At 49.2% G+C, this 14,390-nt stretch overlaps 1 protein-coding gene across 2 annotated transcripts in view; it reads left to right on the top strand.

The window, feature by feature from the left end:
* C3 (complement C3) overlaps positions 1 to 12,678 on the top strand; it is a 29,907-nt gene extending 17,229 nt beyond the window's left edge. Inside the window, exons 29-41 of one of the 2 annotated variants that reach the window (XM_050125337.1) lie at positions 199 to 362; positions 1,858 to 2,016; positions 2,466 to 2,525; positions 2,631 to 2,721; positions 2,833 to 2,884; positions 7,398 to 7,485; positions 7,586 to 7,675; positions 8,921 to 9,026; positions 9,522 to 9,611; positions 10,071 to 10,154; positions 12,095 to 12,178; positions 12,258 to 12,393; positions 12,492 to 12,678. In XM_050125337.1, the coding sequence (XP_049981294.1) occupies positions 199 to 362; positions 1,858 to 2,016; positions 2,466 to 2,525; positions 2,631 to 2,721; positions 2,833 to 2,884; positions 7,398 to 7,485; positions 7,586 to 7,675; positions 8,921 to 9,026; positions 9,522 to 9,611; positions 10,071 to 10,154; positions 12,095 to 12,178; positions 12,258 to 12,393; positions 12,492 to 12,633 (1,346 nt within the window). In that variant the 3' untranslated portion in view covers positions 12,634 to 12,678. Of the gene's footprint in view, positions 1 to 198; positions 363 to 1,857; positions 2,017 to 2,465; positions 2,526 to 2,630; positions 2,722 to 2,832; positions 2,885 to 7,397; positions 7,486 to 7,585; positions 7,676 to 8,920; positions 9,027 to 9,521; positions 9,657 to 9,686; positions 10,155 to 12,094; positions 12,179 to 12,257; positions 12,394 to 12,491 lie in introns of those variants that run through there. The other variant, XM_050125338.1, reaches the window with a different exon arrangement.
* Positions 12,679 to 14,390: the final 1,712 nt, after the last annotated feature.

Raw genomic sequence — 14,390 nt, 5'->3', positions numbered from 1 at the left:
TCTGGTACCCACCCCAGGGAGAGGTCACGATGGGTTCTTCCACACCAGGGGATTGTCTCCCAGGTCACTCAGACTGACAGTCCACACTGAGTACAAGAGAGCTGGACATAAACATGGCCACCCGGACATGGGGTAGACCAGATCCCAAGTCACTCTCAGGTACACAGTGGATGAGAGGCCGGGGTGTTTCCTGTACAGATCGGAACCGCTGGGAAGAGCCTGGCCAGCAGCTCTACAATGTGGAGGCCACGTCCTATGCCCTCCTGGCCCTGCTGCTGCTGAAAGACTTCGACTCTGTGCCTCCTGTGGTCCGCTGGCTCAATGAGCAAAGATATTACGGGGGCGGCTACGGCTCCACACAGGCAAGTGTGCTCTCCGCAGGCAAGTGGGCTCCAGTTTCAACGTTTGCTTCCCAGGTCTCCTGGAGGAGACACCAAGAACCAGGCATGTAGCTCCTCCGTCTGAGCAGTGCAGGAGACGGAGAAACTGGATCTGGTACCTTGTTTCCCAGGCTCCCAATGGCACCCTTGCTCACTGGAGGGTTCTAGATTTATATTCTTCATTAGACTAGGTTCTCAGTGTTCCCCGTTCTCATCAAAATGTTCTTGATCATGTTCCTAGGCTCCCCCCCCAACCGCACCCTACCTGGAAAGTCTATGTCATGTTCCTAGTTTTATCAGTCTCTTGATGCGCCTCCCATCACTGGAAGATTCTAGAACATGGTCTCAATTTGACCAGGCTCCCAGTGTCTCCCTTTGTCTTGTGTGGGCTCTAGATCATGCTCATGGGTTCACTATAATCCTAATGTCACCTTATCACTGGACTGTTCTAGATTGCATCCTTCCTTCATTCCTGGAGACTTCCAATGCCCCCCCTCTCTTGTGTGTGTGTGGGGGTTCTAGATCACATTCTTTGTTCCACTGGATTCTCAAATGTCACATTCACCTATCAATGAGTTCTAGACCAAGATCCCAATACTACCCACCTTTCACGTTTTGTCGTTGGTGTATTCTATTTCTGTTCTCACCTCCACGAGGGCATGCCCAATGCATCTTTCTCTAGAACCTTCCAGATGATGGTTTTGGCACTTTAGGGCATGCTCCGGCTCTGGCTTGATCTTTCTTTGGGCTACCAGTCACTTTTCGGTGTTCCATCCTCCATATCACTTCAGAGCTTGGTGCCCGCACACTCCGGGTCTATTGTCTTTCTCATGAGATGGTTCTAGACTAATTCCTGGCTCACTAAGCCCTAGAGTCCTCCCTTTTGAAGAGTTTTGAGGTTCTAGACCTTCAGTCTTACACTTGAATTGCCACCTGTGAGGTGGCAGGGAAGCCTGTTTCTTTGGCACCCCTCGGCTACAGCTCAGTCCAGGTTGCTGGGAAGGAAAGGGAGGCATGTATATGTCCTGGTAGATACTGGCGTGTTTTCAGCATCAGCAGTATCTGAACAAAACCTTGCTCAACTGTCAATTCTAGACAGTCTTTCGGTGCCCAGTGACCATCCCTGACCTGAGTTTCTAGTGACCTCCGCTTCTTCCTTCACTGTCAGATGGTTCCTAGGCCACAGGCTGACTGATAATCATACCTGACCTGAGTTTCTACTGATCTCTGCTAGTCCCTTCACGCTTTGATGGGTTCTAGGCCATAGGCTGACTGATAACCATCCCTGGCCCAAGTTTCTCTCACAAGGAGCTCTGGGACATCCACCCCTTTCCAGCTTTATCTTTGCAGTTTCCGGCAGCTTCTGTGTGTGGTGCTGATGCCATAATTCTGACCCTTACATGATCATCTCTCCCCAGCACTTCCTAACCACCAATGAGAATGCAAAGCTAACCATCTTTCCTTCGCACGGCTCTAGGCCACCTTCATGGTATTCCAAGCCTTGGCCCAATACCAAACAGACGTCCCTGACCACAAGGAGTTGAACATGGATGTGTCCTTCCACCTTCCCAGCCGCAGCGCCCCAACCATGTTCCGCCTGCTCTGGGAAACTGGCAGCCTCCTACGATCAGAGGAGGTATGGTCTTACCCCTCCCTCCCTCGCGTCCTCCTTCTGTACCATCCAGGGCTGCAGGAGAGAGGTCAGATGCCTTGCGGGAGCCATATGCGCTCACGTGTATGCATGTCTGTGTACAGGTGTGGGTACATTGGTGTGGTGGGGGCGGAGGACAACCTTACATGCCATTCCTTAGGTGCTGTCCATATTACTTGTTGAGCTAAGTCTCTAACTGGGCTAAAGTTTACCAAATAGACTTGACTAGGTGGCCAGCAGGCCCCAAAGATCCCCCTGTCTCTGCCTCCCCAGTACTGGGATCTCAAGCCCATGACCAGTTTGTTTTACATGGATTCTTGGGATCAAACCTAGGTTCTCACGTTTATCAGACAAGCACCTTGCCTACTGGGCCATCGTCCTGGTCCTGAAGCTGACTGTTAAGTTCCTCTCTTCTCTCCCCCAACCCTGTGCAGACCAAGCAAAATGAGGCCTTCTCTTTGACAGCCAAAGGAAAAGGCGAAGGCACATTGTCGGTAAGGAAGGGGACCCACACCTGCTGGGCCCATCTTTTCTCCTGCCCCCTCTCCCTGTCCTCAGCCATTCAGTGGTCTCATGGGATCCTGCGCTCATCCCCCCAGGTAGTCACAGTGTATCATGCCAAAGCCAAAGGCAACGCTGCCTGCAAGAAGTTCGACCTCAGGGTCGCTATAGAACCAGCCCCTGACACAGGTAAGAGGAATGACCCCCCTGTCACCTTCCAACCCCAGTCCTGTCCCATCCCTGCCCTCCTCCTGAACCAGGACCCAAAGATACCGCATATGCTTCTGCTTCTGTTTGTAGCCAAGAAGCCTGCAGATGCCAAGAGAACCATGACCCTTAGCATCTGCACCAGGTGAGGATCTGGGTCCCCGGGGTTCATCCTGGTTACCTTTCCCTCTAGAAAGACTTCGTCTTCATGGTAGGCCAGAGCCCCTGCTTTGGGCATGCCGCAAGCACTGTAGCCATGAGTGGCATCCTCAGTCCATCTCCTTCCCCTCTGTTCACTTCTTCATTCGCGCTGGCAAGCTTGCCATCCCCCGGGCACAGCACACATCTCTCACAAGACCATTCCCTCCATCGTCCCTCCTGCCTAGCGCTGTTGGCATCACATTCAGACTTCACTGCTGGGGCAGTTTTCACTTTTCTTATTTGTGACCATCTCTGTTGGCCTGTTTCCTCTCTCCGTGATCATGTGAGCATGCACGCTCACGCGTGCCTTGTGTATGTGTGTCGTCTGTGTATGCATGCACATGTGTGTATATGTATGTGAGTGTGTGTTTGTGTGTACACATTTTTCATGCCACAGCTTACACATGGAGGTAGGAAGACAATTTGTAGGAGTTGGATCTCTCATTTTGCCCTGTGGGGTCCTGGGATTGAACTCAGGTTAAGTGTAGTGGTTAACACTTTTACCCACTGAACCATCTCCCTGGCCTGCAATTCTCGTTGGCCTGGAATTTGCCAAGTATACAAGGCTGGCCAGGCAGTGAGCCTAAGAGCCTCCTGACTGTGTCCCCAGGGCTGGAACTACAAGTGTGTTCCAGGTAGATGGCTCAGTGATTAATGGTATTAGCTACCACAGTTGATCTCTTCTTCTTAACATGGATAATGGGGGAGAAGGAGCTGTGGGCAGGCCTGCTTTTCATCCTGCCTGGATCTCACTCGGCTAGCTTTACACCCAAAATAACAACATACAAATTGTATTGATTTAAACACTGCCTGGCCCATTAGCTCTAGCCTCTTACTTGCTAATTCTCACATCTTGGTTAATGTGTGTAGCACCATGAGGTGGTGGCTTACCTGGAAAATTATAACCTACATTCACCTTGGGCCAGAGCTTCATCACGACTACCTCACTGCCTTCTTCCTCCCAGCATTCTGTTCTCTCTTCCCCGCCTACCTATATTCTGATCTATCAGGCCAAGAAGTTTTCTTTATTAATTAACCAATGAAAACAACAGATAGATAAAAGACAGTCCTGCATCATTTCCCCTTTTTCTGTTTAAACAAAAAGGAAGGCTTTAACTTTAACATAGTAAAATTACATATAACAAAACAGTTACAAAGCAAGAATTATAGTTACAATATTTATATCTATTTTATCTTTTATCATAACTAAGGAAAACTAAAATTATGACTATCCATCTTTCAACTCCATCAAAGACTCCAAATGGATACAATATTACCTAAGTAAACAAGTAAGCAACTTCCCAACTCTAGAAATGACAGAGACATCTTGCTGCCTGGACAGTCACCCAAAGTTCTTTTGTACCATTGGGGCATCCATCTTCTGCTTTCAGGCCCATAGTATCCAGTAGATTTTTCCATGAAGCAGGAAATTTCAAAGACATTTCAGTCACTCTCTGCTGTGTCCTGCAGAATGTCTCACAGACTCTTTCATGAATCAGGAACCCTGAAAGATCATCTCACTTTTAGGCAAGTTCAGCAGTCCTCTACTCTGTGGAATCTTTGTATCCAGTTTATACAACAGTCCAGGCAAGAGCAGTTGCTTGCTCAAATGGCTAACCAACTCCATAAGGAGGCTCTTCAATGCCCATCTTCCTCTTGAAGTAGATTGGTGCTGCCAGGAACAGACATGTCTCATTGTCATGAAAAACCCTAAGTTATTAAAACATTTTAAATACCATATTCTGCAGACTTTGAAACATATGAAGAATGCCTATCTAACTTAAATATATCTCCATATATCTAGAAAATCCAACTAACATGACTACAAGCTTGACTAATATTGATGATTATCCATTAACATTCTATATTTCCTAATTATACATTACATTTTTAAATGAACTACACAATCACAATACCTTAATCAAGAGCAGAAATACATATACATATAACAAAATTTTTATCAATGTAAATTATTCATATCTATATCGTAACCCCTTTATATGTAAAAAGAACATTTATAAACAGTATTTGGGAATATGGGCACAGTTTTTTCTCTCCAAATTACTTCGTGCTGAATGGGGGCACTGTTATTTAGTTCTTTTATGATATAACCTGTGTGCTAGATTCATCTCAGTCAGCAATTGAGTAAAGTAATTTTTTGAAGGTTTTCACAGCAACATTTCAGGAGGGCATGGTCTATTATACCATATTGGGATAGAAGCAATCCACAGGGTCTCATCCTCTGTGAAAACAAAAGAAGAACTTTTCCAAAGCATCATAACCTTAGATCCAAATTTTGAAGTCAAGGTATTTTCAAAATATCTATGTTGGTTTATTTCAGCAGCATTTATAAATAAATATCTTTTAGTAGCTGTTGCTCCTTCCTCAGCATTTGAACAATGCAAAGAGAGCATACTAGCATACAGTATCAAGTTTCTCTGTGTATTTTCCATCTTTGTGCAGCTTTATTTTAATCTGTATTTCTTTTGTTTTTACTTATACTTTTTGAGACTGGTTCTCTGCATATCTTTGTCCTCGAATAACTGTAGACCAGGCTGTCCTTGAACTCACAGAGATCTGTCTGTCTCTGCCTCCCAGACATTGGGATTAAAGGTGGATCCTGCCATACCTTGAAATCACAGAGGTCAATGTACCTCTGCCTCCCAAGTATTGGGATTAAAGGTGTATACCACCATACCCAACTACTCTCTTTTTTTTCTGTTAACTTTAAGAACATTAACCTTTAGCCTACATATATTTTTAACACACTGTAAACTCTTTAGAGGTTTTCTTCGACTTTGAATCTTTATTTTACTGAATATCTTTTTGTGACCACATGGGTCTTTAATTTACCAAGCAATATCGGTAGGACTAAAACCGTGGCTTTGGTTGCTGGATCCAGTCCATTCCTTAGCGTTACAGCCTCACGGCAGAGGTACCAGCTGTATGACATTTCAAGGTTCCTGCCAGCAAGCAAGCTGCAGCATTCTGCCCACAGACCACATTCAGTCAGACTGCCTGCCTGAGTCAGAGTTTGCCTTGGCAGGATGGCCCAGAAAGCCAGCATTTTAAAACAGCTCAGTTTTTTTCCTGTTAATGCTGAAAACCGAAAAGCCTATGTTCAGCTTTTCATTAACACTGTTTAAGTGTTTCATGGTAGGACCTCTTAAAAGAGCTGTAAGGTTTTGCAGCTAAAGCTGAGTCAGAAAGCCTCTCTTAGATGAGAGTGCTGGCTTACCTCTAGCAAGCAGAGTAGACCCGAGAAATTCCTTCTATCAAGAAGACATGTTTTACTCTATTCTTTCCCAAGCTTTCTCAGGCTTTCTGTGGATTCAGTTATCCACGTCTGGGTGCCATTTGTAGAAGGAGCTGTGGGCAGAGGCCTGCTTTTCATCCTGCCCAGATCACACATGGCTAGCTTTATACCCAAAATAACAACACACAAATTGTATTCATTTAAACACTGCCTGGCCCATTAGCTCTAGCTTCTTACTTGCTAATTCTCAAATCTTGGTTAACCCATTTCTCTTAATATGTGTAGGACCACGAGGTGGTGACTAACTGGGAAGATTCTAACCTATGTCCATCTTGGGCCAGAGCTTCATCGCAACTGCCTCACTGCCTTCTTCCTCCCAGCATTCTGTTCTGTCTTCCCCGCCTACCAATGTTTTTACCTATCAGGCCAAGCAGTTTTCTTTATTAATTAACTAATGAAAACAATAGATAGCTAGAAGACACTCCTACATCATTCAGGTCCTCATGTTTGGACAGTAGGCACTTTAATTGATTAAGCTACCACCTTGGCCTTCCACACTGCCACATTGTCCCTCCACACTGCCACGCCGGCACTCCACACTGACATGCCAGGCCTCCACATTACCAGTCAAGCCCTCTACACTATCACGCCAGCCTCCACACTGCCACAACAGGCCGCCACACTGGCCCTCCTCTTTGCCACGCCGACCTCTTCACTGTCACGCTAGCCCTCCACATTACCACTCAAGCCCTCCACACTGCCACGGCAGCCCTTCACACTGCAAGGCCAGCCCTCCACATTGCCACACTGGCCCTCCATATTGGCAGGTTAGCCCTTCAGACTGCCACACTGGTCTTCCACGTTGCCAAGCCAGCCCTCCACACTGCCACGCCGGCCCTCCACCACTCCATACCATCCTGCCAGTCATCCACACTGCTAAACCAGTTCTGGGATGACTCACTAAGTATCCCAGGCTATCCTCAGCCCATAATCCTCCCACCTCAGCCTTTGACAGCATCACGAACCATGATGCCTGTCTGTGTCTACTTACATTGCCCTCACACAAGTGTTTCCCAAACCAAACGCTTCTTCAGTGCTGGGTGGGAAGCAGGAGCCTGGAGTGAGACCCATCATTCAGACACTGACCCTGGATGCTGCCACCATCCTGAAATCACACAAGCTTTTATTCTGCCATGGACAGGTACCTGGGAGATGTGGATGCAACCATGTCCATCCTGGACATCTCCATGATGACTGGATTTGTTCCAGACACAAACGACCTGGAACGGGTAGGGAGGCTGGGGGCTGGGGTGGAGGAGAAGAGTCTGAGATCTGGAAGAGGCTGCAGGGAGACGAGGAGGGATTTTCACCAACTCTGCTCTCCCCCAGCTGAGCACGGGAGTGGACAGATACATCTCCAAGTACGAGATGAACTCAGCCTTCTCCACCAAGAACACCCTCATCATCTACCTCGAAAAGGTACTGTTGCCCCAGGGGGGCTTCCATGCCTCTCTTCCTTCCCCTTCCTAGCTGAGTTTCTCCCTCCATTGTGACAGTTAGCTCAGGCTAGCCCCAGGCTTGGGAATACAAGATCTGTGCTGTGAGGTGGTCAGAGAGTTTGTAAAATAAGGTGACCTGTCTAAGACGGTCGCCAGTCTCCCCCATAGTCTAATTGGTGTGGGTAAGTGACAAGAGACAGAATGCTGCTCCATATGCAGGGACCAGACTCCTTCCACATTGGGGTCTGTCATCCTTAGGATCTTCGCGTTTGTAATAATAACCTAAGACAAGTGAACTTTGAGTGAGTTTGATAGTGAATGCAGGGTCTGTCCATGTGGCCTGAACTGTCCCCAAACTCACAGTTCCTCCTGCCTCGTCTACCTGACCACAGGAGTGGTAGAGGTGTTGTCACCATACCTGGCTATCTGTGATGTTTCATGAGTACTGTCACAGCACCCTTCACGTTGTTCTCAAAACACCTGAGGTAGTGTGACTTAGCTCAAGGTTTTGGATAAGAACGGCCAGAGACTGATTGATCCCAACTAATTAGCCTCTAACAAAAGCATCTGGGCATGATGGCCAGAGAGAGCGCAAGGATAAAGTCGCACACTGCAGGCAGGGCGAGAGAAGTCCAGGAAGCCCACTCGTTTTTATAATGACCTACATCACAGTGACAAAGCCAGCTCCTCCCAGACAGGCATTAATCCCCTATGACCCAGTTATCTCCCCTAAAGTTTGGGTCTAATGTATGCCATTACATTGTGGCTGCGGTATGAATGAAGAGAAGTCATATTCAAACAACAGCAGGGGACAGTGACCAGCTGGCCGGAGCTCTGTCACCTGATACCTCCAACTCTGAGTGAGGCTGCAAACATTCACTGATGCTGATTCTTCCCACACCTTCTAGAGCAGGGCTTCTCAACCTTCCTGACATCACAACCCTGTACCGTGCCTCCTCGTGTGGTGCCGACCTCCAACCATAAGATTTATTTTGTTGCTTCTTCATGACTGAAATTTACTAGTGTTATGAATCATAACGTAAATATCTGTACTTTCCGATGGTCTCAGGTGACCCCTGTGAAAGGGTCATTCAACCCCCAAAGGGGTTACAACCCACAGGTTGGAAACCACTATTCTAGAATATGCTTGTTCCCACAACTCTTCATGGTGGTTCCAAGGGCTCCCTCTGTGACACTCACTGACCAGCTCCATTCTTCCCCTCAGATCTCACACTCTGAAGAAGAATGTCTATCCTTCAATGTTCACCAATACTTCAATGTGGGACTCATCCAGCCCGGGTCGGTCAAGGTCTACTCCTATTACAACCTGGGTGAGCAGCCAGCGAGGACTGGATATTGGTTGTTCTGGGTGTTCAAGGCACCTGGAGATCTGAGCATCAGATCTGGCAGCACCAATGATCAAAACATTGGGGGTCCTGGGGATCCATGGGCTGAGGTTCTTTGGGTCCTAGGAAAAGAAGAATTGGGAGACTCGGAGTCCAAGGATATGAGGGTTGGGGTTTGAGGGTCCCAGAGACCTAGAGGTTGGAGGTCTGAGGGTCACAGGGATCTGGAGGTTGGGGGGCCTGAGAATCCCAGGGACCTAGAGTTTTGACATCTGAACATCTCAGGGCTCTAGATGGAGTCTCAAGACAATAGCGTCTAAAGGGTGAAAGATCAAAGACCTGGGGTCTGAATGTCACAGGGGTCTGAGTGGGGGACCCAGCATCTCAGGGCTAAGGGAACTCAAACATTGGGCATTTCCTAGTAGGAATGGTCCCCGAGGTGTAGTCCCTGGCCCTCTTACTTCTCACCTCTCTCCACAGAGGAATCCTGCACCCGGTTTTACCATATGGATAAGGAGGATGGAATGCTGAGCAAGCTCTGCCACAATGAAATGTGCCGCTGTGCTGAGGGTGGGCACCAGGAGGGTGGGCGCCTGGAGGGTGGGCGCCTGGAAGGTGGGCATCTGGAGGGTGGGCACCAGGAAGGAGTGCACAGGAGGGTGGGCACCGGGAAGATGGGCACCAGGAGTGTGGACAACAGGAGGGTGGGTACCAGGAGGGGGGGAACCAGGAGGGTGGACACCAAAAGGGTGGGCACCTGGGACATGGGCACTATGAGTGTGGGTACCATGAAGGTGGGCACCAGGAGGTGGGCACCAGGGGGTGGGCACCTGGAGGGTGTGAAGGGTGGATCCGGGCAGGACACAGCCACACAGACTCTCCACTCCCATGGGTGGGGAATGGCCTGAAAGCCTCATCCAGGGGATATGGAGTGGGATAGGTGTCCCCTCTGGGTCCAGCCCCAACACAGACAGTGGGTCCTGGAGGGGCAGAGGGACTCAAGAGCCTATGTCACCCCCCACCCCGCAGAGAACTGCTTCATGCATCAGGCACAGGAGGAGGTCAGCCTGGACGAAAGGCGGGAAAAGGCTTGCGAACCTGGAGTGGACTATGGTGAGTGTGGCTTCTAGTGGGTTAGTCAGACCTTGCAAAGTGAGCGACAGGTGGCGTGATGGTGTGTGACCAGCAGGGAAGAGCCGTGGTGTGTGTGGCTGTGTGTCACTGTTCTGTTTGGAACATGTGTAGATGTGTAGGGAAGGGCCGTTGGCCGTGTTGTGTGATGTTCCCTGGGGAGACATTCACCCCAGATAGAGCACAGACCACCCAGGTCCAGCCTGCTGAACCAGTGAGTTGCTGGGGTTCCTCATGAGAGCTGGAATGAGGAGTTCCTTGCAGGAGGGTGAATGACTTTTATAGGCTCTGGAAGAGGCCTGTGGGCCTTGTAAGTCTCACTTATTTCCCGAGTCTCAAGGGCCCTTCCTCCAGAACCTGAAGTTTCAGTGACAAGACTGTAGCTAAACAGTAGGGAATCTGTGGTGAGAGAAGGTGGGTGTGACCACGGGTGGGGTGAGGCTGTAGTCCATAGCCATAGCTGAGTGGGACTGTGGATGGGGACAGCTCAGTCAGTGTGGCTCTGGATACCCAAGCTTGAGGTTTGATCCCCAGCACCTAGCTAAAAAACTCAGCATGGTGGCACCTGTCGCTAACTTGAGCACCCTCAAGCTTCCTCAAGGAGGAAGAGCCAGGAGGTTCTCAGGGCCAACCTAGCCATATCAGTGAGTTCAAGGTCTCAGTAAGATCCTGTCTCAAAAAAACCACAAGGAGCAAGGCTGACTGGAGAGCTGGCTCTGTGCGTTTGAGCACTCCACATCAGATGCCTGGAACTTTAGCTCCAGGAGATCCAGCACCCTCTTCTGGCTTCTGCAAGTGCTGCACTCACACACACAGACACGCAAAACAGAAAAGGACAAAGGTGGTCTCTGACCTCCACACACACACACATGCACCTGCCCCACACACATGACCGTGTACACGTATTCCGACTGGCCTCTCTGTGACAGAGGATGACGTAAAGCATCTGGGGAGGGAAAGGTTTATTTAATTTTATACTTGACCGTTTGTCATCAAGGGAAGAATTGAAGCAGAGCCCACCGAGGAATGCCGTGTCCTAATGCCCCTACCCCCTGGCCTGCTTAGCTACCTTTCTTACACAGCCCAGGCCCACCTGTCGAGGGATGGCATTGCTCACCGTGGGCTGGACACTCCTTATTAGTTAGCAATGAAGAAATTGCCCCCACAGACATAGCCACAGGTCATGATGATGAAACAGTTCCTCAGCTGAGATTCCCTCTTCCAGGTCTGTCAAGTGGATAACAGATACCATGACAACATGTGAACATACTCACATAGACACGAACACACACACATGGTAGCTACAGCTGTGCATGCACCTGTAGCTGGAGGTGATTGTAATTGCACATGCATGAGTGTGAGTTGGACGTGTGTTTTGGTGACTGTGGTGACTTTGAGTAGCTGTATATTTGCAGCGGTCAACGGTGACTTTAGCAATCATGAACATGACTGTCCTTAGACCTGGCTAATCATGTGTGTGGTGTGATCTGGCCGGTTACCATGGTCGCATGATACTGTCATTGGGGATGGCTGTGCTGAGAATAGTCGCCTCTGTGTGCGTGACTACTTGCCAAAGACTCTGATCGTGTCCATGGTATGGGTTTCTATGAATGTGCACGTGGTTCTGTGGCCTGGGGTTGCCCGTAGCCTCAGTCACATGAGACTTCACCATTGGATGGCTGTGCCTGTGGGCAGCTCTAACTATTCCCAGGTAGCTATGGCGGAATACATGAGTGTGTCTGAGTGTAGCTGTGGGATGGCCCAGTTGTGTGCATTCCTGGGAGGGGACAGGCTGAGGTGTTGGTGGCTCTGACTTAGCCTGTCTCTGCTTTTGGTGGGGGAGTCACATGGTCAGGTGCATGTGCTGGTGAGAGTCCACTGGCCAACCCAGCTCATGTCCATCACTGCCCCGCCCCCTACAGTGTACAGGACCAGGCTAGTTGCTACGAAGCTGTCTAATGACTTCGATGAGTACATCATGACCATCGAGCAGATCATCAAGTCAGGTAGCTAGGCCCCTGTCCTCCCACCTCCCCATCCCCACTCCCTCTGCGTGAGCTCAGCCTCCCCATCCCTGCTCCACAGGCTCAGATGAGGTGCAGGTTGGGCAGGAACGCACGTTCATCAGCCACATCAAGTGTAGGCAAGCCCTGAAGCTGCAGAACGGGAAGCAGTACCTCCTGTGGGGCCTGTCCTCTGACCTCTGGGGAGAGAAGCCCAAGTAAGTATCCACCCTGCTGCTGTGCTGTGCAAGTGGCTGACCCTTTAGCCCCGCCCACTGCCCCAGGAGCCTGCCCTCACCTGTTCTCCCTTCCCCAGCACCAGCTACATCATTGGGAAGGATACTTGGGTGGAGCTCTGGCCCGAGGCTGAAGAATGCCAGGATGAGGAGAACCAGAAACAGTGTGAGAATCTCGGGGCGTTCACAGAGTACATGGTGGTCTACGGCTGCCCCAACTGACCACAGCCCAGCCCTCCAATAAAGCTTCAGTTATATTTCACTCTCTTCCCGGTGTCTGGAGTTATGGTGTGGTGTGTTTGTGTGTGTGTGTGTGTCAACATATATCTGTGCAAGGTATGTATGTGTGCATGTACATGTGGACACCAAAATTCTTTCCTTTTTGTTTCTCTTTTTGTTTGTTTGTTTTTCTTTAAGGGTTTGTTTGTTTCTCAAGGCAGGGTTTCTCTGTCCTGGAACTAACTCAGTAGACCAGTTTGGCCTCAAACTCACAGAGCTCTGCCTGCTTCTGCCTCCTGAGTGCTGGGATTCAAGGCATGGGCCACCACCGCTGACATCTTGCATTTTTTATTTATTTTATTTTCAAAATATGTATCAATGGGGGCTGGAGAGATGGCTCAGTGGTTAAGAGCATTACCTGCTCTTTCAAAGGTTCTGAGTTCAATTCCCGGCAACCACATGGTGGCTCACAACCATCTGTAATGAGGTCTGGTGCCCTCTTCTGGCCTGCAGACATACACACAAGACAGAGTATTGTATACATAATAAATAAATATTTAAAAAATATGTATCAATGTAATGTATGTCTGCATGAGTTTTTCTGAGTCACATGACTGCAGGTGCCCTCGGAGGCCAGGAAAGGGAGCTAAAGCTACAGGTAACTGTCAGCTGCCTGATGAGGGTGTGGGGGTGCTAACTAAACCCAGGTCCTCTGCAGGTGTTTTTACTGCAGAGCCACCAATCCATCCCCAGAAATTGTTAAAGTGTGTGTGTGTGTGTGTGTGTGTGTGTGTGTGTGTGCAGTACCCACCGAGACCAGAAGAGGCCTTAGATATCCTGCACCTGGTGGTTATGAGCTGCAAAATACAGATGCTGGGAATGAGCCTGGGTCCTCTGTAAGAGCTCTTAACCACTGAGCCTTTTCTCCAGGTGTGTGTACCTTGCTTTATGAGACAGGGTCTCTCCCTTTTACCCGTGCTCACTGACCAGCTAGGCTATGTCTCTCTGTACTGGAATTTCGTGGGCTCTGAGGACAGACATCTAGTCCTCACACCTACACAGCAAGCATTTTATCAACAGTTATCTTCTGATCCACTCTGCTGTTTCTAGAGGTACCTGTGACCCCCGACACCTGCTGACTCACCTGCAGCTCACACACACACACACACACCTGCTGATTCACCTGGAGCTCAGACACACACACACACCTGCTGATTCACCTGGAACTCAGACACCCACACACACACACGATGACTCACCTGGAGCTCAGATACACCATCCACACACCTACTGTCTCACCTGGATCTCAGACACACACCCACACACTTGATGACTCACCTAGAGCCATACACAAGCTCACAAACCTGATGAGTCCCTGGAGCTTAGACACACACCCACACACTTGATGACTCACCTAGAGCCATACACAAGCTCACAAACATGATGAGTCCCTGGAGCTTAGACACACACCCACACACTTGATGACACACCTGGAGCCATAAAACATCCACAAACCTGTTGATTCACCTGGAGCTCAGTTACAGCACCCACACAAACCTACCATCTCACCTGGAGCTCAGACACACCCCACATATACCTGCTGACTCACCTGGAGCTCAGACACACTCCCAAACACCTACTGACACACCTGGAACTTAGACACGCACACACATACTTAATTACTCACCCGGAGTTCATACACAAACCCACACACCTGCTGACTCACCTGGAGCTCAGACACACCACCCCCACATACCTTC

This window comes from Alexandromys fortis, unplaced genomic scaffold, assembly GCF_014885135.2.
Source record: "Alexandromys fortis isolate MF-2015 unplaced genomic scaffold, M_Fortis_MF-2015_v1.1 scaffold_243, whole genome shotgun sequence".
Taxonomy (NCBI): Eukaryota; Metazoa; Chordata; class Mammalia; order Rodentia; family Cricetidae; genus Alexandromys; species Alexandromys fortis.
This window is presented reverse-complemented; position numbering and strand designations above follow the sequence as displayed.